Consider the following 23,374-nt stretch of genomic DNA (forward strand, 5'->3'; position numbering starts at 1 on the left):
GGTTCCATTCCAGGTGTTGAATCTCGACTTGCAACCCTCACGCTAGATACAGACTCTCTGAACAAGTTCTCTAAGTTAGGCAGTCAGCCTGATCTGCCCTCTAGTTTACAGCCTGTCAACATTCCCCATATTGCAATAACACTTGCTTCTATGTTTAACATGCTCAACTTCCGTCGAGCAATCATACCTGGTGCCACTGGACATTGCTCAGCCCGTGCACTTGCACGTTACTATGCAGCCTTAGTTGATGGAGGTATGGTTCCGCCTCTGCATTCTTCTTCCTCAAAACCCCCACTTGGCAGCCACCCCCACATTCCTACACTTTCTTCCCAAAATTCACCCAAAAAGCAACAAGATTATAAACAGAACCAAGAAGATGTTGAGAGTGGAAATCATAGTAGTAACGATCATGACACTAACACTAGCAATAGAAATGAGTCCAATATATGTGACAAGATTTTAGTGACTAACCCTTCAAGTAATTATGGTGGTAATTTATTTAGAAATCCTAGAATTCATGATGCTTTCTTGGATGTGGGACAATATGGAAATTTGGTTAAGGCTGATGGAAAATATGGACTTGGGTTTGAGAGGTGCACTTCAAAGGAGGGTTCCCTTGTCGGCTTTGGTCTCTCTGGAATGGGAGGATCAATTGGACTTTGTGACCTAAAAAATAGGTTTGCTATAGCTGTGATATTGAACAGGCTCTCATTCACTTCTTTCACTTCCAACATCATTGATCTCGTTTGTTCGGAGTTGAACATTCTCTGATTTGATAAGGGTCTTGGGAAAAACGTAAGAACTGATATCAAAAGGTAATTTTTTTGGTTTGAATATATTCGTGCTTAGCATTGTATGTGTTTGATATGCAGGATTATGTTGTATTAATTATACTGTATTATATTAAGAATTGTACTATTCTACAATTTTAGTTAAAGAATTATTTTATCAAAATAAAATTGATAAACTATGACTATGTGTGCCAGTGTGTATACCCCTAGGGAGTATGTGACTGTGTATTATACAATTTTCGTTAAAGAATTATTTGTTTTGAACATTTTTGTTTCCCCCACTGTTGTCTTGCTTGGTTTATAATGACTATCCTTCAACATCAAAGTAAGCACATGAAAATACGTGAACTTCAGATTTTGCATAAATCCCAAATGATGATATTTCCCGAAAAGGGAAAAAAAAAAATGGTAATAGATTCGCAATCACTGATTTTCATAATTTTATATAAATATCATTGTCTGTAATTTTTTGATATAATATAATACTAGCTGTTTTTTTTAAAAAAAAAAAAAAATATATATATATATATAGTACTAGCTGTTTATATTAGAAAAAGCGAAAGAAACATAAAAGGGCAGAGTGGGACATATGCGTAAATTTTCAGACAAAATGAGGCTGATTTTCTTTCAACAAACATCAACGATTTTCTCCAACGTGACACTTACCTACCTTTTTCTTTATTCGTCGGAAAATCGACATCCGAACTTAACTTTTTATAAAATGGGGAATCTTTGACTTTAGACTTTTTAGTCATATTTTACCTAACCGAAAAAAAAAAAAAATCAATCTCTTCACAAAACGCTAAAAATTAGGATAAATTACGATTAAACTCATACAGTTCATCCTAATTATATATATATATATATATATATATTATCATGGTTTTAAAATTTCATTACTAATCTCCTTTTTTTTTTTATAATATATCAAAATAGTTTTATATATTAATTTTTACTAATTAATTTTAATAGCTAAAAATTAAAAAGAGTTAAATTCAATTTTTTATAATTAATAATACTGTAAAAATATAATTTAAATTTAAATTGTTAAAATTAGTTGATATAAAATTTATTATCTTTTAGGAACAGCCTAGAGATCATATTCACTATTTTTTTATTTATTAATAATCTGAGTTTAAATCTTATATTTCTAATATATAAAATAAAGAAAAATGTTAAAATTAGTTGATAGAAAGTTAAAAATTATATATATATTTTTTCGAAAGTATGGGTTGAAATATAATTAGGATAAAATGGAAGGATTCAAATGAAATTTTCCTTTAAAAATTATGTCATTGTCCAGTGTGTATGTCACCGTCAGTCGTCTGCTAGTCAGCTGTATATGGAAATGCGAACATTTTTGACAAACTTGTCGTAATCAGTTTAAAGTCGTCCTTTTGTATTAGAATCCATCCTTATCCTCTTTACTTGTGCAGCGTTTGTTGTACTTGTAAGCACCAACACACTCAGCCGCCTTACTCTGAACTCCAAAGTCTGTCGGCATCATTCAGGGGACTATCCGGCTCTCCCGATTATTGCAGGTATTAATTTACACTTTTAAAAACAAAAACCTAATAAGAAATTTATAAAATATCAAATTAATCTTATAAAATTTAGATTTAAAAAAAAAAAAAAAAAAAAAAAAACAATGTTTTGGGTTATATGTTTGATTGAGCTGAAACTGAACTAACTTTGATGAGAAGGTAGCAATGGTTGATAATGGGTGGATCTATGATACACCTGTGCATTCTGATGTGGAGGCCAAGCTGAGACACCTCCTTGTTGACCTTCAAAATGATATACTTGGAATTCAGGTGTGCTCCTTTATAACCATTTTACTTTTTATTTCTTTATTTAATTTTATTTTTCTTTGATCCCTCTCTGTATTCGCTTTGACTGCTGATTGTTGATTCCCTAATTCCACTTCAAATCTTTGTTATTATTTTCAATCATATTGTGCAATTATGGTTTCGTTTTTAGTGTTTTTTTTTTTTTTTGGGTCTGTTTCTCTATATTTGAAAAATAGTTTTTGATGAAATTGTGCAAATCAATTTAAAGGTATGCGCTTATAAAGATGGAGAGGTTATTATTGACACTGCTGCTGGAGTGCTCGGTGAAAATGATCCTCGTCCCGTTCAGCCTGATACCCTTTTTCCAGTTTTTTCTGTAACCAAGGGTATCACTGCAGGAATGTTGCATTGGTTGGTTGACAATGGGTGTGTAATTGGTAGCGTATTTCCATGTTTTTTCTGATCTTTTTGTGGTGCTGTGATGATCATAATGTTTATTTGGTCATTTTTCTTTTGGATTTCTATTCTCTTGAATTATTCTCTGTTCACAAATTTACTCTATGTGATTTGGTGAAACTTTTGTATTTTTGTTAACTTATATCTCTTTACATTCATCATGACTTTGTCGAATTTTTTTTATATATTATGGAGTAGGAGCATTTTCGCATTATTACTGAAATTATTCTGCTAATCCTTTTGTTGGTCCTTCCGTCTCCAAAGTTAGAATGAGCGCAGCTAATCACCAAATCTAGGAAGTGGTATGATGTTTTGAAGTTGACACTTGTTTCATCCCCTAATTTATCTATGTTTGTGTTTCACTTTCCTTTACAACAGAGATAAAGTTAGTGGGAATCTAATTCCCTTGGGCTCTTGAATTACTCTGTTCACAAATTTACTCTATGTGATTTGGTGAAACTTTTGTATTTTTGTTAACTTATATCTCTTTACATTCATCATGACTTTGTTGAAATGTTTTTATATATTATGGAGTAGTAGCATTCTTAGCATTATTACTGAAATTATTCTACTAATCCTTTTGTTGGTCCTTCCGGCTCCAAAGTTAGAATGAGCGCAGCTAATCACCAAATCTAGGAAGTGGTATGATGTTTTGAAGTTGACACTTGTTTCATCCCCTAATTTATCTATGTTTGTGTTTCACTTTCCTTTACGGCATGTTTGGATAGAGGTAAAGTTAGTGGGAATCTAATTCGCTTAGGAAAGTGATAACTTTCTTTTATTTGGATATTTATTGTAAGGTGGAAAAGTGTGGGCCCAGGGAATTAGATTCCTATCAATGTAGGAAAATATGTGGGAAAGTTGTTCCCACATATATAGGTGTCATTTTGAGAATTCTAGAAAAATTAGTTTTAAAATTTTTTTAAAATACATATTTAGCCTTAATTTATTATATAGTCTTAAATTTAATTCTTATAAATCCCAACTTTCCTATTACTTTCCAAACAAACCAAGAGAAAAATTAATTTTCAGGATGAATCCTAAGAAACTAAATCCCAAGAATCATTTTCCCTTTCAACTTTGACACTTCCTAAACAGACCCTAATAAAATCCTTATTCTTTTTTATACTTTTTTATTTTTTTTATTTTATTTCTAATTTAAGAAACTTTATCCAACTATGAATTTTGTGTTAATACTGTATCTTACACAAGATTTTGTAAATGGAGGTGTTATTATTTTTGAAAATCAACCACTTTTTTTAAAGTAGGAGTTTCAATTAATGAAAGTAGAAAAGTATGTCTTGGGACTCTGAAATTATCTTGATGCTAACTTGAAATCACAGTTGCATAGTATTATATATGAAAAATGTATTAGTGAATATTGGGGAACCAAGTGTAGATTTAGTTGATGAACTTTTTAATTTTCAATTTTTTTTTTCTCTCTCAATATGAAGACTGCAAAAGAATATTAGTTCTATTTTGCTTTGATAAATGCTGAGTAGATAATTTAGATGAAAGCTGAAAACACTAAATGTCTACATATTTTCAAAGTTCCAAAAACCAAGAGGTTGTCAATCTATTGAAAATATTTGGTAACTCCAGTTAAAGACAAATGTTAAAGAACAATTTCAAAATCCGTTGGAGGCGAATCTATGATATTTTGTTTACAATTAACTAATAAGATACTCAATAATTTATAACTTTCAAAATGCGTGGCCACTCTTAATATTAATTGATGATATCTTTTATGCTTTCATATTGATAAATGGTATCCACGTCTTTAACATTTCATTATACATCTAATTTTGATTAGTTTATTGTGCAGAAAATTGAAGTTTGATGAAAATGTTGCAAATATATGGCCAGAATTTGGATCAAATAGGAAGGATCTCATAAAGGTTCAAATTTTTTGTTCTGAAGACCCAATGACTTGCTCCAATATCCCCTAGAGTTGTTAATTGTATATTTTGTATTTATGTGATTTGTGTCTGTTTTCTTTTGCTTTTTTAGGTCCATCATTTGCTTAATCATACATCTGGTCTGCATAATGCCATGTCAAACCTTCTTAAAGAAAGCCAGCCACTACTGTGTGATTGGGATGGATGTTTGAATCACATTGCAATGTCTGTACCTGAGACTGAACCTGGCGAGTTGCAATTGTATCACTCTCTATCTTTTGGGTGGCTATGTGGTGGAATTATTGAGGTAAAATTGCTTGGTGTTTAGAATTACTGTCAAATCATTGTAACTCTCTCATTCCTTCATTGGATCTCGTAGTGAAAATGAAGGGAATCAATAGCACAAAAAAGAAGCCATTTTCTACCTAATTTTCCACTTTTTCATAACAGAGAAAGTTGGCGTTGGGCACTCTTGGTTATTTTGTTTTCCATTTGCTGTCTCAGGGCTGAAGGTTGTAGAATTTCCTTCAAGATATGTTGTTGAATTATTACTATTTTCTTTTAGAATTTTTTTTCCCTACTTCCGTTCCTTAAAAAGTTAAGGAACATAGTTCCGAAAAGATGTAGTGAGACTGTCTTGCCTGCTTTTGAAACATAGTTCCGAAAAGATGTAGTGAGACTGTCTTGCCTGCTTTTGAAACATAGTTCCGAAAAGATGTAGTGAGACTGTCTTGCCTGCTTTTGAAACATAGTTCCGAAAAGATGTAGTGAGACTGTCTTGCCTGCTTTTGAAACATAGTTCCGAAAAGATGTAGTGACACTGTCTTTCCTGCTTTTGACAAGAATTGATGAAGGGAGGTTTAAATTACCTGCTTATGAGATCATATTCCATCCAATCTTGTTTGACTGCTTAAAGTTAGTTAACCCTTTTAAGTGTTAAGGCCATCAGAGGCAAAGGTCTTTCTTTAGGGAAGTAATCCGGCTAGCAAATATATAACAGAGTGACCATGGCAGAAGCAGGATCTAGGGAAATGGAACCTATGTTGACTACTAGATTGGCTGTTCCTATAAACTGTCATTGGCGATTTAAAGATAATTTTTGTTTGGTTATACAACATTTTACAATGTCTTGCGTGATGCATGCAACCTGCAAATCATACCTCATTTTCATTGCTGGAAATGGCCTTATTAGAGTTGCTTATAAAAGTGCATCAAGTATGAACCTTAACCAACTAATGCAATTGGAGGTCAAATTTATCTGTTTCACTACACTGAGGTACCTTAATAGGTTTGCCGCTTTCCATTTGTTCTTAACCATGCTATTTGGACTGTTCTAATTATCTGCTTGGATTCTACAGCATGCATCTGGGAAAAAGTTTCAGGAGATTCTTGAAGAAGCATTCATTCACCCCCTCCAAGTTGAAGGGGAGCTATATATTGGAATTCCTCCAGGCAAGTGTGTTGAATTATGTTGCTTCACTGGGAATATTTGTGTGTGACTATGCATTCATTTCCTTGATGAGATTGAATAATGTACTTTATGCTGTTTGCTATTACATTATCTATACAGAACTTGATATTTCACCGATCATACAATATGGTTTTAGCAGAAAGTATCATGGTAATTATAAAGCTGGATTTTGTGGTTCCACCAGGTGTTGAATCTCGACTTGCAATGCTCGCACTAGACATAGATTCTCTGAACAAGTTTTTTAAGTTGGGCAATCGGCCTGATCTGCCCTCTAGCTTACAGCCTGTCCACATTCCCCAAATTGCAACAACACTTGCTGCTGCATTTAACATGCTCAACTATCGTCGTGCAATTATTCCTGCTGCTAATGGACATTGCTCAGCCCGTGCACTTGCACGTTATTATGCAGCCTTAGTTGATGGTGGTGTGGTTCCGCCTCCGCATTCTTCTTCCTCAAAACCTCCACTTGGTAGTCACCCCTACATGCCTAAATTTTCTCCCCAAAATTCACTGAAAGAGCAACAAGATCCTAACCAAAATCAAGAAGATGTTGAGAGTGGAAATCATAGTGATGATCGTTTCACTAAGCTTGTTGATCATGATACTGACCCTTCAAGTAATTATGGTGGTAAAATATTTAGAAACTCTAGAATTCATGATGCTTTCATGGGTGTGGGTGAATATGGGAATTTAGTTAAGCCAGATGGGAAATTTGGACTAGGTTTTAGGAGGTTCATCTCAAAGGAGGGTTCACTTATTGGATTTGGGCACCCTGGAATGGGTGGATCAACTGGATTCTGTGATATACAAAATAGGTTTGCTATATCTGTGACCTTGAGCAAATTGTCATTTGGTGATGTGACTGCCAGCATTATTCATTTAGTTTGTTCAGAGTTGAATATTCCGGTACCAGAAGAGTATTTGGGATTTATAAAGATGGGTGCAGATGCACAATTAAACCTGGAAAGACCTTTGATTAATTGATAGTGGGAAAAAGATATTCCCCCTTCATTGAATAAAATTTGTAATGTATTTATACTTTGTACCAAATACTCATACAGGATTGGAGAAAGTCTACAATGTTAGTAGATACTACAATAAATGTACTATTATTGCAAAGACTGCTGCTTTTATCTTTTGTGTTAGGGTTGGTTGAAGAGTGTGTTATGGAAATTTCTGTCAAGATTCTGGCATATCAGATCTAGTTAGGGGCTTTATTTAAAAAAAAAAATTTTAAAAAAAAAAAGTTATGAGCATGTGTGCATATAATATAGGTACTGAAGTATAAAGAATGGGCACCTGTCTCCATGATAATGTGGTCAATCGCCCACTATTAGCAAATCTGCTCAGGTATATAAAAATTCACAGTAGTATTTCCAATTTAGCTGTGTTGGTGTTTCACTTTCTTTTAATGCAGTCCTTATTCTTTTGATACTTTTCGTTTGGTAATGTTTCATCTTCTACAAGATTTCATAAATGGAGGTGTTATTATTCTTTTGAAAAGCAACCACTTTTTTAAAGCAGGAGTTTCAATTAATAAAGTAAGCAGAAGAGCATGTCTTGAGACTCTGAAACACGTTTTGATGGTAACTTGAAATTCACAGTTGCGTACACGAAGAATATGTCAGTGATTATGCATGCATGTACGCATAGGCAGAGCAGCAAAATTACCTTGGGGAACCAGGAGTAGATTGAGTTGTTGGACTTCACTTTTTTTTTTTTTTTCCCTAATTATGAAAGCTATAAAAGAGTATTGGTTGTATTTTACTTTGTCAAATGCTAAGTAGATAAGTTGGACGAAAATTGAAAATACTAAAAGTCTACATATTTTCAAAGTTTCAAAAACCAAGAGGTTAATCTATTGAAAATATTGGGGAACCCCAGTTAAAGACAAATGTTATACAAAAATTTCAAAATCCATTGGAGGTGAATCTATCATGTTTCTTTTACAATTAACTAATAACACACTCAGTAACAGATAACTTTCAAAATGCGTAGCCACTCTTAATTGATAATATCTTTTATGCCTTCGTATTGCTAAATGGTAGCCAAGTCTTTAACATTTCATTATATATATAATTTTGAATAGTTTATTGTACAGAAAATTGAAGTTTGATAAAATGTAGCAAAGATATGGCCAGAATTTGGATCAAATGGGAAGAATCTCTTTTTTGCTCTAAAGACCTGATGACTTGCTCCATTATCCCCTAGAGTTGTTAATTTTCTATTGTATTTATATGGTTTTTGTCTGTTTTTTTCTTTGGCCTTTCTAGGTCCATCTTGTGCTTAATCATACATCTGGTCTGCATAATGCCATGTCAGACCTTCTTAAAGAAAACCAACCACTACCGTCTGACAGGGATGGATGTTTGAATCGCATTGAAATGTCGAATGAACCTGGCGAGTTTCAATTGTATCACTCTCTATCTTTTGGGTGGCTACATGGTGGAATTATTGAGGTAAAATTACTTGGTGTTTAGAATTACTGTCAAATTATCGTAACTCTCTTATTCCTTAATTGCATCTCATTTTGAAAATGGAAGGAATCAATAGGATAAAGAAACAAACGCTTATTGTCTGCTGTTGACAATAATAGATGAAGGGAGGTTTATATTGGCTGCTTGTGCGATCAGATTCCATCCAATCTTTCTATAGGGAAGTAATCCAGCTAGCAGATATATAACAGCGTGACCATGGAAGAAGCAGGATTTAGGTAATTGGAACCTATCTTGGACTACTAGATAGGCTGCTCCTAAAAACAGTCATTGGAGATTAAAGGATACTTTTTGTTTGGTGGTACAACGTATATATTTTTTTATTATTTTTTTACAATGGTTTGCATGAAGCATCAACCTGTAAATGATACCTTGTTTACATTACTGGATGTGGCCATGTTGGAGTTGCTTATAGAAGTGCATCAAGTATGAACCAGCAAATCTAATGCAACTGGTGGTCAAATTTATCTGTTTCACTACACTGACGTACCTTAATAGGGTTGCCCTTGCCAATTCCCAATTGTTCTTGACCCTGCTAATTCGAGTGTTCTAATTATCTGCTTGGATTCAACAGCATGCATCTGAGCAAAAGTTTCAGGAGATTCTTGAAGAAGCATTCTTTCACACACACACCACCCCACCCCCTTCTCCAAATTGAAGGGGAGCTATGTATTGCAATTCCTCCAGGCAAGTGTGTTGAATTTTGTTGCTTCACTGGGAATATTTGCGTGTGACTGTGCATTCATTCCCTTGATGAAATTGAATAATGTACTTTAGGCTGTTTGCTATCTCAATATCTATACAGAACTTGACATTTCACCAATTATACATTATGGTTTTAGCAGAAAGTATCATGGCAATTATAAAGCTGGGTTTTGTGGTTCCACTTCAGCTGTTGAATCTCGACTTGCAATGCTCAGACTAGAAAAGATTCTCTGAACAAGTTTTTTAAGTTGGGCAATCAGCCTGATCTGCCCTCTAACTTACAGCCTGTCCACATTCCCCAAATTGCAACAACTCTTCCTACTATATTTAACATGCTCAACTATCATCGTGCAATTATACCTGCTACTAATGGACATTGCTCAACCCGTGCACTTGCACATTACCATGCAGCTTTAGTTGATGGCAGTGTGGTTCTGCCTTCGCGTTCTTCTTCCTCAAAACCTCCACTTTGTAGCCACCCCCACATACCTAAATTTTCTTTCCCAAATTTCATTGAAAAAGCACCAAGATCCCAAACAAAATCAAGAAGATGTTGAGAGTGGAAATGATAGTGCTGGTAACACCATCAGTGATAGTTTCACTAAGCTTGTTGATCATGACGGTAACCCTTCAAGTAATTATGGTGGAAAGATATCGGTAGCCACCCCCACGTACCTAAATTTTCTTCCCAAATTTCATTGAAAAAGCAACAAGATCCCAAACAAAATCAAGAAGATGCTGAGAGTGGAAATGATAGTGTTGGTAACACCATCAGTTATAGTTTCACTAAGCTTGTTGATCATGACACTAAACCTTCAAGTAATTATGGTAGTAAGATATTGGTAGCCACCCCCACATACGTAAATTTTCTTCCCAAATTTCATTGAAAAGGCAACAAGATCCCAAATAAAATCAAGAAGATGTTGAGAGTGGACATGATAGTGCTGGCAACACCATCAGTGATAGTTTCACTAAGCTTGTTGATCGTGACACTAACCCTTCAAGTAATTATGGTGGTAAGATATTTAGAAACTCTAGAATTCATGATGCTTTCTTGGGTGCGGGTGAATATCGGAACTTAGTTAAGCTGGATGGGAGATTTGGAGTAGGTTTTATCAGGTTCATTTCAAAGGAGGGTCCATTTATTAGGGTTGGGCACCCTGGAGTGGGTGGATTAATTGGATTTTGTAATATACAAATTTGGTTTGCTATTTATGTGACATTGAACAAATTGTTATTTGGTGATGTGACTGCCAACTTATTCATTTAGTTTGTTTAGAGTTAATATTACCATACCAATGGAATATTTGAGGTTTATAAAGATGGATTCTGATGCACAATTAAACTTGGAAAGACCTTTGATTAATTGATAGCGGGAAAAAGGAAAATTTCCCTTCATTTATAGATTGAATAAATTTGCATTATATTTTATGTTTTGTACTGTATATTTATACAAGAGGAGAAAGTGAATGATCGGTTTAATTGATCTTTTGCAAACAAAAGTGAACAGTTGGTTTTGATTTTAATATTATAAGTTTTAATTGTTTGATTTTAATATTATTAAATTTTAAACTAATTAATTTTAAAAAGGTAAAAAAAAAATGGTTAGTTATAATAAAAATATTAAAAAATTATATATATCTATAATTAATTTGGTTCAATTTGGGTTAAAAATTCATCCCAATCAATGATAGATTTAAATCTAAATTCAACTGACCTTAAATAAGAAAGCCAAATCGAATTGAACAAAACCAATTCTATTAAATGTTTTTGATTGGTTTGTGTATGTGTGCCTATATGCTTCTGTGTATAAAATTTTCATTACTTCCAAATTCAAAATGGGTTCAAAAATCAACTGGAAAAACTTTTGTATTGTGTACATTTTTGTTTCCTCACTGTTGTCTTGTATTGTTTATAATGACTGTCCTTCAACATCAAAAGTAACCACATTATAAAATAAGTAAACTTCAAATTTTGCATGAATCCCCAAAAGTGTTGTGACTTCCGGAAAAACGGAAAATGAAAAAGTTAGTAATGGATTCGGCGTTGGTTTGGAAAGATTGATGATTTACGAAGGAAAATATATATACATATATATATTGATGATTTACAAAAGGGGAAAAAAAAAAAATATATATATATATATATATATATATATATATATAACTGAATATAAAAATTTTATAGATACATTATTGTTTATAATTTTTGATGTAACATAATTAATTATTACACCCAAGGGGTGGATTGGTAGGAAGCTGGTGAACCTATCATATTTCGAACGGAGGACAATTAGTAAGAGATCAATTTTTTATTTACCAAAAAAATAATAATAATTAATTATTGCTTACATTAGAAAAAGTAAAAGGAAAAAATTGGAGAGTGGAACATATGCATAAGTTTTCAATTCTTCATCAAAAGAGGTTCTTTCTCTCACCTAATTTGGCCCACGGTTCTTCTAAAAAAAAAAAAAAAAGGGCCCACCGTTCAATTTTTCCATTTAGTAAACCAATGTCTCAAGCCACTCAGTCATAATTCCAAGTTGTTGACTGGAATTATTCACCAAAAAACAAAGCTGTTGACTGGAATTTGATACAAATCATCATGTGTGTTGGCACCTGTTAAAAAGACAAAAGACTTTTCCAGGGTGTTTTCAAAGATGATGGCTGATTTTCTCTGCTGATGATGAGTTGTTTTATTCCTTCTTATATTTTTATCCTATTCGTCTTTAATTGTTCAGTATTTGTTGTAAAGCACCCACACGCTCATCTTACTCCAAAGTCTATCCGGATCATTCAGGGGACTATCTGACTCTCCCGATTATTACAGGTATTATACAAATGATTTTGAGTTTTTTAGTTCATATTTAGTGATTACTGTTTCTGGCTATATGTTTGATTGAGCTGAAACTAAACTCATTTTGATGTGAAGGTAACAATGGTTGATAATGGGTGGATCTATGATACACCTGTCCACTCTGATGTGGAGGCCAAGTTGAGACACTTCCTTCTTGACCTTCAAAATGATATACTTGGAATACAGGTGTGCTCATATATAACCATTCTGAGTTTTTATTTATTTATTTAATTTTTATTTTTTTGTTCTTCAATCCCTCTTTAGTAGTACTGCTATTATTTTCAATCATATCGTACGGTTAAGTTTTCGTTTTTTTTTTTTTTTTTTTTTTTTTTTCTCTCTCTAATCGTTAAATTAATTTGTATATCTTGTTGCATTTGATTAATCAATTTGATGTAAATTAAATGGATTGGTAAAGTGGTTCTTTTTGTTCTGTTTCTCTATCTTTAAAAAAAATAGTTTTTTTGATCAAATTGTCAAAAATCATTTCAAAAGGTATGCGCTTATAAAGATGGAGAGGTTATTATTGACACTGCTGCTGGAGTACTTGGTGAATATGATCCTCGTCCAGTTCAGCCTGATACCCTTTTTCCAGTTTTCTCTGCAACAAAGGGTATCACATCAGGAATGTTGCATTGGCTGGTTGACAACGGGTGCGTAATTGGTAGTTCATTTCCAAGTTTTTTTTTCTAATCTTTCTGTGGTGCTTTGATGATCAGTATGTTTATTGGGGCATTTTATTCTGTTGGATTTCAATTTTTTTGAATTAATCTCTGGCCACAAATTTACTTTGTGTGGTTTTGTGAAACTTTTGGATCATGTTTCATCATTTTATTAACCTATATCTCTTCAAATTCATCTAGTTATTAAAACTGTAAAAGAATATTAGTTGTATTTACTTTGATAAATGCTAAGTGGAGATGAAAGTAAGCGCTAAAATTTTACATGTTTTCAAAGTTTCAAAAGCCAAGAAGTTGTCAATCTATTGAAAATATTTGGGAACTCCTTTAAATGGCAAATGTTATAGAAAAACCATCGGGGGTGATGTATCAAACTTTTTCTGCAATGAGCTAGTAACACAGTCGAGTCAATAATAGAAAACTTTCGTAACTGCGTGGCCACTCTTAAGTGTTAATCGATAATATTTCTTACGCTTTCATATTGATAAACAGTATCCAAGTCTTTAATATCTAATTTTGAATAGTTTATTATGCAGAAAATTGAAGTTAGATGAAAATGTAGCAAATATATGGCCAGAATTTGGATCAAATGGGAAGGATCTCATAAAGGTTCAAATTTTTTGTTCTAAAGACCTGATTACCTTCTCCAATATCCCCTAGAGTTGTTAATTGTCTGTTGTGTTTATGTGATTTTTGTCCCCTTCTTTTTTTTTTTTTTTTGGCTTTTTAGGTCCATCATGTGCTTAATCATACATCTGGTCTGCATAATGCCACATCAGACTTTCTTAAAGAAAACCTACTACTACTGTCTGACTGGGATGGATGTTTGAATCACGTTGCAATGTCTGCACCTGAGACTGAACCTGGCAAGTTCCAGTTGTATCACTCTCTATCTTTTGGGTGGCTATGTGGTGGAATTATTGAGGTAAAATTACTTGTTTAGAATTACTGTTAAATTATCATAAATCTCTCAATCCTTAATTGGATGTCGTAGTGAAAAGAAACAATGAAAAGAAGCCACTTTGTAGTTAAATTTCCATTTTGTCATAACAGAGAAAGCTGGTTTTGAGCACTTTTGGTTATTTTGTTTTCCATTTGTTGTATCAAGGCTGAAGATTGTAGAATTTCTTTCAAGATATTATTTGATATGTTCCTTAAAACTTTAGGAACATAGTTCCTAAAAGATGTAGTGACACTGTCTTGCTTGCGGTTGACAATAATAGATGTAGGGAGGTTTAAGCTCCCATTGCCTGGCCTGCTAGTGAGATTAGATTCCATCAATCTTGTTTGACTGCTTAAAATTAGTTTATCCTTACGAATTAAGGCCAACAGTGGCAAAGATCTTTCGTTAGGGAAGTAATCCAGCCAGCAGATACATAACAGAGTGACCATGGAAGAAGTAGGATCTCGGTAAATGGAATATTGGACTACTACAGAGGCTGCTCCTAAAAACAGTCTCTGGATATTGAAAGATAATCTTTGTTTGGTTATGCAGCATTTTTTTTTTTTTTGACAATTTTTTGCATGATGCATGCAACTTGTAAATCATACCTCATTTTCATTACTGGAAATGGCCTTATTAGAGTTGCTTATAAAAGTGCATAAAGGATGAACCTTAGCAAATCTAATGCAATCGGAGGTCAAATTTATCTGTTTCACTATGATAAGGTACCTTAATAAGTTTGCCACTTCCCATTTGTTCTTAACCCTACTATTTCGAGTGTTCTAATTATCTGTTTGGATTCAACAGCATGCATCTGGGAAAAAGTTTCAGGAGATTCTTGAAGAAGCATTCATTCACCCCCTCCAAATTGAAGGGGAGCTATATATTGGAATTCCTCCAGGCAAGTGTGTTGAATTATGTTGCTTCACTGGGAATATTCGTGTGTGACTGTGCATTCATTTCCTTGATGAGATTGAATAATGTACTTTATGCTGTAATAGCAAACAGCATAATGCTGGCAGTCAGAGCACCAGATGACAATTTGTTCAAAGTCACAGAAATAGCAAACCTATCTTGTATATCACAATATCCAGTTGATCCACCCATTCCAGGATGCCCAAATCCAATAAATGAACCCTCCTTTGAAATGCACCTCCCAAAACCTAGTCCAAATCTCCCATGTGGCTTAGCTAAATCCTCATACACACCCACACCCAAGAAAGCATCATGAATTCTAGAGTTTCTAAATATCTTACCACCATAATTACTTGAAGGGTTCATGTCATTTTCAATGAGCTTAGTGAAACTATCACCGCTAGTGTTACCACCACTATGATTTCCACTCTCAACATCTTCTTGGTTTTGTTTAGAATCTTGTTGCTTTTTTGGTGAATTTTGGGAAGAAAATTTAGGTATGTAGGGGTGGCTACCAAGTGGGGGTTTTGAGGAAGAAGAGTGAGGAGGCGGAACCATACCACCATCAACTAGGGCAGCGTAGTAACGTGCAAGTGAAGATGTTGAGAGTGGAAATCATATTGTATGATCGGTGAAATATCAAGTTCTGTATAGATAATGTAATAGCAAACAGCATAAAGTACATTATTCAATCTCATCAAGGAAATGAATGCACAGTCACACACGAATATTCCCAGTGAAGCAACATAATTCAACACACTTGCCTGGAGGAATTCCAATATATAGCTCCCCTTCAATTTGGAGGGGGTGAATGAATGCTTCTTCAAGAATCTCCTGAAACTTTTTCCCAGATGCATGCTGTTGAATCCAAACAGATAATTAGAACACTCGAAATAGCAGGGTTAAGAACAAATGGGAAGTGGCAAACTTATTAAGGTACCTCACACTAGATATAGATTCTCTGAACAAGGCTTCTAAGTTGGGCAATCAGCCTGATCTGCCCTCTAACATACAGCCGGTTCACATTCCCCAAATTGCAACAACACTTGCTGGTGTATTTAACTTGCTAAACTTTCGTCGCGCAATCATGCCTGCTGCTAATGGACATTGCTCAGCCCAAAATTCACCAAAAAAGCAACAAGATTCTAAACAAAACCAAGAAGATGTTGAGAGTGGAAATCATAGTGGTGGTAACACTAGCGGTGATAGTTTCACTAAGCTCATTGAAAATGACATGAACCCTTCAAGTAATTATGGTGGTAAGATATTTAGAAACTCTAGAATTCATGATGCTTTCTTGGGTGTGGGTGTGTATGAGGATTTAGCTAAGCCACATGGGAGATTTGGACTAGGTTTTGGGAGGTGCATTTCAAAGGAGGGTTCATGTATTGGATTTGGGCATCCTGGAATGGGTGGATCAACTGGATATTGTGATATACAAGATAGGTTTGCTATTTCTGTGACTTTGAACAAATTGTCATCTGGTGCTCTGACTGCCAGCATTATTTGTTTTGTTTGTTCAGAGTTGAATATTCCAGTAGCAGAGGAATATTCAAGATTTATAAAGACGGGTCCTGATGCAAAATTAAAGGTGGAAAGACCTTTGATTAATTGATAGTGGGGAAAAAGGAAATTTTCTCTTTATTTATAGATCGAATAAATTTGTATTGTATCTGTTTTGTACCATATACTTATAGAGGATTGGAGAAAGTGAACAATATAAGTAGATACTAAAATAAATGTACTCTCTTATTGGGATAAGGAAGCTGTTTATCTCTGTTGTGTTAATGTTTGTCAGAAGCGTGTATTTTAGAAATTTCTTTGTCAAAATTCTGGCATATCAGATCTTGTTGCGAGCGTGTGTATATATAATATATGTTAATATATCACAATTTACAATATTTCCAAATTCAAGATAGTAGGTCCAAAAATCAATTAGTTAAAATTATTTTGTAACCTTTTTGTTTTCGTCCTTTTTTGTTTTGTCAAATAGATCACTTGAATAGCAGGTTTCCCGATGAACAGAACTGCAACTTTGATTTATCATGACTGTCCATCGTGAAAGTGAATAATTTTTATTTTCTGAAAAAAAGGAAAAAATAAAATAAAAACAGTGATGATTCTGTACCGGAGCTGCCGCGAGTGATGGAATAAACAACGACAATTGACAGAAGAAAAAATAATAATAATAATAATAAAGTTACTAAAAAATCAATGATTTTCGATGTTTAATATAAAATATTTGATGTTAATGTGTTTTGATGGAATATAATTCGTTTATATTATAAAAAAGCTAAAAGAAAAATAGAGGGTGGGACATGATAAATAAATTTTCAAAGAGAATTTTCACATGACAAGGAGTTTGGACCGTTTGTTCTGGTTGTAAGCACGAGCCGATGACTACTGAAAACAAGAAACTAAAAATTTTTCTGACTTGTACTATTTCAAAAATAAATAAATAAATAAAAGACTTTACTCTTTTTGCAAAGTTGCGACACCTTCCAAGCAACTGTTTGCAGAAATTCTGATAATCAGTTTTGGTTCAGTGTTTTTGTGTTGTTGTAACTTGTAAGCACCAAACCACTCAATCTTACTCCAGAGAGGCTATCAGGATCATCTGGGGAACTATCCAGCTCTCCAGATTATTACAGGTTCTTTTTTTCTCTTTCTTTTTCTTTTTTTTTTAAAGCAAAAATAAAAATCCCAAATTAAATTCAGTAATTTTAAGAATATAGTTCATTTTTGCTGTTATTAGTTATTACTGTTTTTGCGTTTGTTTATGTGATTGAGCTAAACTAAACCAATTTTGATGAGAAGGTCAAGGGAGCAATGGCTGATGATGGGTGGATCTATGATACACATATCCGCTCTGATGTGGAAGCCAAGCTGAGGCACTTCCTTGTTGGCCTTCAAAATAATATACTTGGAATTCAGGTATGCACCTTGTTGGCCTTCAAAATAATATACCAAATGATTTGTTATCATTTTATAACTAATATATGAATTAGTGAACCTCAAATGAATATGTAAAGCTCAATGCAGATAATTACCAAGTCATTTTGTCCCATCAGTTGGTAAATACATTTGGTAAACCATCTTTGGTGCTAGAAGCGTTATTGTTGTTTAATTGGTTATTCTGATGATTTTAAAAGTGGTCTTATTTTTTCCGTTAGTAAGCTTAACAAGTTGGAATGTTTTATTTTGATGCGAGTCTGTTGCATTTAATTAATTGGACTGGTAAAATGATTGTTTTCTTGTTCTGTTCTCTTTCTCTGTTTCTCTATCTTTGAAAAAAAATGTTTTTGATCAAATTGTCAAAATCATTTCAAAAGATATGCGCTTATAAAGATGGAGAGGTTATTATTGACACTGCTGCTGGATTGCTTGGTGAATATGATCCTCGTCCAGTTCAGCCTGATACCCTTTTTCCAGTTTTCTCTGCAACAAAGGGTATCACATCCGGAATGTTGCATTGGCTGGTTGACAATGGGTGTGTGATTGGTAGTGTATTTCCGTGTTTTCAAATCTTTTTGTGGTGCTGCATAATTAATAGGGCATTTTATAGAAGATTTTGATTAACGGATGTGTTATTATTGTTTTGAAAATCATCATTCACTTTTTTAATGTATGAGTTTCAACAATGTAAGAAGTAAGCTGAAAAGCATGTCTTAATGTTTATTGATAATATCCTTTATGCTTTCATATTGATAAACGGTTTCCCAGTCTTTGACATTTTTTATCATATATCTAAATTTGAATAGTTTATTGTCCAGAAAAATGAAGCTTGATGAAAATATTGCAAATATATGGCCAGAATTTGGATCAAACGGGAAGGATCTCATGAAGGTTTGTCTTTTGTTCTAAAGACCTGATGACCGACTCCAGTGTCCCTAAAGTCGATAATTATATTATTAATGTGATTTTTGTTTTGTTATCTTTCTCTGCTTTAGGTCTATCATGTGCTTAATCATACATCTGGTCTGCATATTGCCGGGGCAGACCTTCTTAACGAAAACCAACAACTACTATCTCAGTGGGATGGATGTTTAAATCGCATTGCAACTTCAGTACCTGAAACTGAACCTGGCCAGTTGTAACTGTATCACTATCTATCTTTTGGCTGGCTCTGTCGTGGAATTATTGAGGTAAGATTTCATAGTGTGTTCAGAACCAATGTCAAATTATCATAACTCTCTCATGTGCTTAATTGGATCTCATAGTGAAAATAAAAAGGAATCAATAGAATAAGAAACAATGATAGGAACCATTTATAGCTACATTTCTATTTTACCATAACAAAGAAAGCAAGTTGCAGGCTTTGATTATTTTGTTTTCCCTTTTTTGTCTCAAGGCTGAAGGTTTTAGTATTCTTTCAAGTTATGTTTTTGAAAATAGTAATTGCTTCCATTAAAATTTTAGGAACATCGATCCTAAAAGACACAGTGACACTGCCTTGTGTCACGTTACGCATGAAAATGGTGGAATCCTTGAGGCTTATGCGGAATATTCCAAAGGGTTAGAATAGAAACTAAGGCCGCACGGCTTGAAGGGTAAACAAACAAGTCCGTGACACTAGCCTGTCCTTCACAGTAATAGATTGAGGGAGGTTCGAGCTCCCATTCCACTTGTGGAGTTACATTCCATTCAATCTTGTTTGATTGCATCTGTACAAATGCGTTAGCCCTTAAGGCCTTAATGGAGGCAAGGGCCTTTATTCAGGGTAGCAGTCCATCTAGGAGATACAATTGAGTGACCATGAACGCAGCCTTGGACAACTATACAGGAAATGGCCTTATTTAGCAAATCTGATGTAATTGGAAGTCAGATTGTTTGTTTCTCCACATTAAGGTTTCCTAATTGGCTTGCCACTTCCCATTTATTCTTTTTTGAGTGTTCTAATTATCTGTTTGGATTCAACAGCATGCATCAGGGAAAAATTTTCAGGATATTCTTGAAGAAGCATTCATTCACCCCCTTCAAATTGAAGGAGAGCTGTATATTGGGATTCCTCCAGGCAGATGTTTGTTGAATTTTGTTTGCTTCACTGGGAATATATTTCTGTTATATGCATCCAATATTTCCCTTTGCGAAATTGAATAATTTACTCCCTGATGTTTGCTATATCAGATTGTCTATACAAAACTTGACATTTCACTTATTACAACAGATGGTCTTTAGCAGAAAGTGTTGATAATGGTAATTATAAAGCTGGTTTTTATGGTTCTACTCCAGGTGTGGAATCTCGACTTGCCACCCTCAGACTAGATACAGATTCTCTGAACATGTTTTCTGAGATGAGCAGTCAGCCTAATCTGCCATCTACACTTCAGCCAGTCAACACTCCCCAAATTGCGAAAACACTAACTGCTTTATTCAACATACTCAACTTTCGTCGCGCTATCATACCTGCTTGTTATGGACATTGCTCAGCCCGTGCACTTGCACGTTACTATGCAGCCTTAGTTAATGGCGGTGTGGGTCCACCTCCTCATTCATCTTCCTCAAAAACCCCACTTGGTAGCCATCCCCACATCCCTAAATTTTCTTTCCAAAATTCACCTAAAAAGCATGAAGATTATAAACAGAACCTAGATGACATTGATAGTGGAAGTCATAGTAGTAGTAACATCAGCAATAATAGAAATGACTCCAGTGACCAACCCTTCAAGTAATGGTGGTGATAAGATATTTAGAAACTCTAGAATTCATGATGCTTTCTTGGGTGTGGGGCAATATGGAAATTTAGTTAAGAGTGATGGGAAATATGGACTTGGGTTTAAGAGGTACACTTCAAAAGAGGGCTCCCTTGTTGGTTTTGGGCACTCTGGAATGGGAGGATCAACTGGACTTTGTGAGATAAAAAATAGGTTTGCTGTAGCTGTTACATTGAACAAGCTCTCTTTCACTTCTCTCACTTCCAACATCATCCAGCTCGTTTGTTCAGAGTTGAACATTCCAATTCGAGAAGGGTCTTGGGAACACCAACGCAAGAACTGATATTAAAAATCTTTTACTTAAAAAAGAAAAAAAGAAAAAAAGAAAAAGCTATATGTTAAATGATGTACATTTTATTTCCTTCGTTTTCTTTTTGGTATGCTTCCTGTATTTATCCACTTGGGCTCTTCTCTGCTGAGAATTTAAGTACTAGCTGGCTTTGACAATGGATCCAAATCTAATATGCTGATTTTTCTTAGACAACATAAGAAGGAAGCAAAGAAAAAAAAAAGTATTAAAACTTATTAGTATATAGATTCCACGTGAAATGGGGGAGCAGAGTGGCAGTGAATACACGAAAAATAACAATATTTAATGAGCAATAAATCAGTAATATTATAATATATTTTTTTGGGTAATTTAATAATATCTCTTTTAGTGCCACTACAAAACGCGGTTTCTGCCATCTCACGTGCATCTCTTTCTAAAATGGCCGGGGGAAAATGTTTTCTACCAATAAATCTGATCTGATTGGAAATTTGGAGATTTGAGTCACATAATTAACTACAATAATGTTCCACTCATCATTTTTTTATTTTTGAAAAACTATTTTCCTCTTTTTTTTTTTCTTTTTTTTTTCTTTTTTTTTAATTTTATGGGTAATGATGCACTTTCCTCCTTGCTTCTAAGGAAGCTGCAAATCCCTAACCTCCCTTTCCATTTTTTTTTTCCTTTTTTTTTTCCCCCCTTTTTAATTAGTTAGGGTTGAATATCCCAATTTGTTGGGAAATATATATGTATATATACACACATTGTGTTTTTCATGCATTGTGAAAAAATAATAATAATAATAATAATAATCTCTTTGTTTCACCAATATATTCTGGATTGGACAATTATAGTTCTATCAAGTTTATAACTATCCATCTTTTACTATTATTACATTTTTTTTTTTTTACTTAGTTTTATATGTTTCAATTTGTTAAACAGAAGATGATATACAAATATTTAAACATTTCCAAAGGTTGTAGATATTTAAACATTTCCAAAGGTTGTAGACTTTCTTTCTACTATATAAATATTTAAACATTTCCGAAGGTTGTAGACTTTCTTTCTACTATATAAATATATATAATTTTTTTTTTCATTTTACTTTATATTTGGCTGGAAAAACCATAATTAAAATTCTTTCCTACTCTTCAACCATATACAATGTCAAATTACAAAGTGCACTAATATATATATATATATACATTGCACTAGCCCACCAGCAATTCATATTAAATTACAACATGCCAGCTTTGGAATCTTAAAGATCTAAAATCACTAAATTATAATAATCCAAATAATTAGAATACCTTAAAATAAATTAAACAAAAAAAACTGTTCCATTAATGAAAACCCACTATAAAACCATCTTCAAAGCAAATATCAGCTTTGCATTATACTCTGTATCCACCGTCTCATACAACTCCTTTACTTATTGATCATATATCGGAGTGAGTCATGGGCTTAACCGGAGCATGCACGAGATTATTAGGAGACCTGGTTCAAACCTTTGGAGGAAGAGCCATGGTCACTAGGTCACGTAACTCTGAAGCTCTCATCAATGTCCAAACCCACCCAACATGCACCTCAACAGCTCAAAACAACAACGTCGATGACTCCATGGTTCGAGCTCTGATCACGGTGTTTGGGATGGAAACCAGTGGAAGAATAAAGAAAGAGAAAGCGAGGAAAGTGGTGGAGAAGCTGGGATTGATATGCTGCGAGGAGAAGGAGGAGGAAGCTGTGAAATCCAGAATTACGTCGACGTTCGATTTGCCAGGATCAGGAGATCATGAACAAGAAGTCATGGTGGAAGAAGTGCTCGGCGAAGGAGATGGTTGGAAGAAGAGGAATGAGCTGCTGCGTGAAGCTTTCAATATATTTGATGAAGATGGCAATGGGTTTATTGAGGCTGTGGAGTTGAAGAGGGTTTTGGAATGCTTAGGGTTGATGGATAAAGGTTGGGATATGGATCAGATTGAGAAGATGTTGAGGGTTGTGGATTTGAATTTAGATGGAAAAGTTGATTTCGATGAGTTTGAGTTGATGATGGGTGTAAACTGTAATTGATATTTATATATTTCATATTTTTCTCGTCAGAAAAAAAATGTTATTTCTCTATTATTTGTTCAATTTGTTACACAACTCATTTTGGTAATTATACTGTATATTCATCGGTTTAGTTGGTTTATTCATGATCTTATACATCATTATGAATATCGGTTGAGACCTAATTGTTTAGCTTTTTTGTTTCTTTTCTTTAATAAATTGGGTGGAGAATTGAAGCACCACGCTTGATCGAATTTAAAATTTAAGAAGTTATCACATGTGATTATTACCATTTGAGTTATCCTAAAATTAATATAGGAGTTTTTGCGGGTTACTTGTAAAA

The 23,374-nt window shown here is 33.9% G+C and overlaps 3 protein-coding genes and 1 pseudogene across 7 annotated transcripts; all 4 read left to right on the forward strand.

Moving 5' to 3' along the window:
• The first annotated feature begins 2,176 nt into the window (after positions 1–2,176).
• Positions 2,177–7,525, forward strand: LOC107420691 (uncharacterized). Of its 3 annotated transcripts, XM_048475224.2 has the most exons (7): positions 2,177–2,332; positions 2,495–2,605; positions 2,850–3,007; positions 4,863–4,935; positions 5,048–5,242; positions 6,294–6,387; positions 6,591–7,525. In XM_048475224.2, the coding sequence occupies exons 2-7, from the start codon at positions 2,501–2,503 to the stop codon at positions 7,388–7,390; spliced, it is 1,425 nt and encodes a 474-aa protein (XP_048331181.2). In that variant the 5' UTR covers positions 2,177–2,332; positions 2,495–2,500; the 3' UTR covers positions 7,391–7,525. The 3 variants fall into 3 exon arrangements, with proteins under 3 accessions (XP_048331181.2, XP_048331182.2, XP_060673743.1); XM_048475225.2 differs by lacking the exon at positions 2,850–3,007; XM_060817760.1 differs by lacking the exons at positions 2,177–2,332; positions 2,495–2,605; positions 2,850–3,007; positions 4,863–4,935; positions 5,048–5,242 and adding an exon at positions 5,454–6,211 and having other exon boundaries at positions 6,506–7,525.
• A 4,625-nt stretch (positions 7,526–12,150) lies between these two features.
• Positions 12,151–20,158, forward strand: LOC107420713 (uncharacterized). Of its 3 annotated transcripts, none has more exons than XM_060817474.1 (11): positions 12,151–12,435; positions 12,538–12,648; positions 12,958–13,115; positions 13,679–13,751; positions 13,873–14,067; positions 17,547–17,651; positions 17,818–17,934; positions 18,333–18,490; positions 18,774–18,846; positions 18,951–19,145; positions 19,420–20,158. In XM_060817474.1, exons 2-10 carry the CDS (start codon positions 12,544–12,546, stop codon positions 19,095–19,097), a joined length of 1,131 nt encoding a protein of 376 aa, XP_060673457.1. In that variant the 5' UTR covers positions 12,151–12,435; positions 12,538–12,543; the 3' UTR covers positions 19,098–19,145; positions 19,420–20,158. The 3 variants fall into 3 exon arrangements, with proteins under 3 accessions (XP_060673457.1, XP_060673458.1, XP_060673455.1); XM_060817475.1 differs by having other exon boundaries at positions 19,921–20,158; XM_060817472.1 differs by having other exon boundaries at positions 18,951–20,158.
• On the forward strand, positions 19,787–21,178 carry LOC132799322 (uncharacterized; annotated as a pseudogene).
• A 1,238-nt stretch (positions 21,179–22,416) lies between these two features.
• On the forward strand, positions 22,417–23,060 carry LOC107420658 (uncharacterized). Its single transcript, XM_016029671.2, has one exon. It carries the CDS (start codon positions 22,441–22,443, stop codon positions 23,050–23,052), a length of 612 nt encoding a protein of 203 aa, XP_015885157.1. The 5' UTR covers positions 22,417–22,440; the 3' UTR covers positions 23,053–23,060.
• The last annotated feature ends 314 nt before the right edge of the window (positions 23,061–23,374 follow it).

Source organism: Ziziphus jujuba, chromosome 5 (assembly GCF_031755915.1).
Source record: "Ziziphus jujuba cultivar Dongzao chromosome 5, ASM3175591v1".
Taxonomy (NCBI): Eukaryota; Viridiplantae; Streptophyta; class Magnoliopsida; order Rosales; family Rhamnaceae; genus Ziziphus; species Ziziphus jujuba.

What these genes read in the sequence shown, in the direction of transcription:
- LOC107420691 (XM_048475224.2), top strand. Translation starts at nt 2,501, where the DNA reads ATGGTTGATAATGGGTGGATCTATGATACACCTGTGCATTCTGATGTG. An exon ending in CATTGGTTGGTTGACAATGG is followed by an intron (nt 3,008 to 4,862) that starts GTGTGTAATTGG and finishes TTTATTGTGCAG; the next exon opens with AAAATTGAAGTTTGATGAAA. An exon ending in ATATATTGGAATTCCTCCAG is followed by an intron (nt 6,388 to 6,590) that starts GCAAGTGTGTTG and finishes TGGTTCCACCAG; the next exon opens with GTGTTGAATCTCGACTTGCA.
- LOC107420713 (XM_060817472.1), top strand. Translation starts at nt 12,544, where the DNA reads ATGGTTGATAATGGGTGGATCTATGATACACCTGTCCACTCTGATGTG. An exon ending in AGCTCTCCAGATTATTACAG is followed by an intron (nt 17,652 to 17,817) that starts GTTCTTTTTTTC and finishes TTTGATGAGAAG; the next exon opens with GTCAAGGGAGCAATGGCTGA. An exon ending in ATAATATACTTGGAATTCAG is followed by an intron (nt 17,935 to 18,332) that starts GTATGCACCTTG and finishes TCATTTCAAAAG; the next exon opens with ATATGCGCTTATAAAGATGG.
- LOC107420658 (XM_016029671.2), top strand. Translation starts at nt 22,441, where the DNA reads ATGGGCTTAACCGGAGCATGCACGAGATTATTAGGAGACCTGGTTCAA.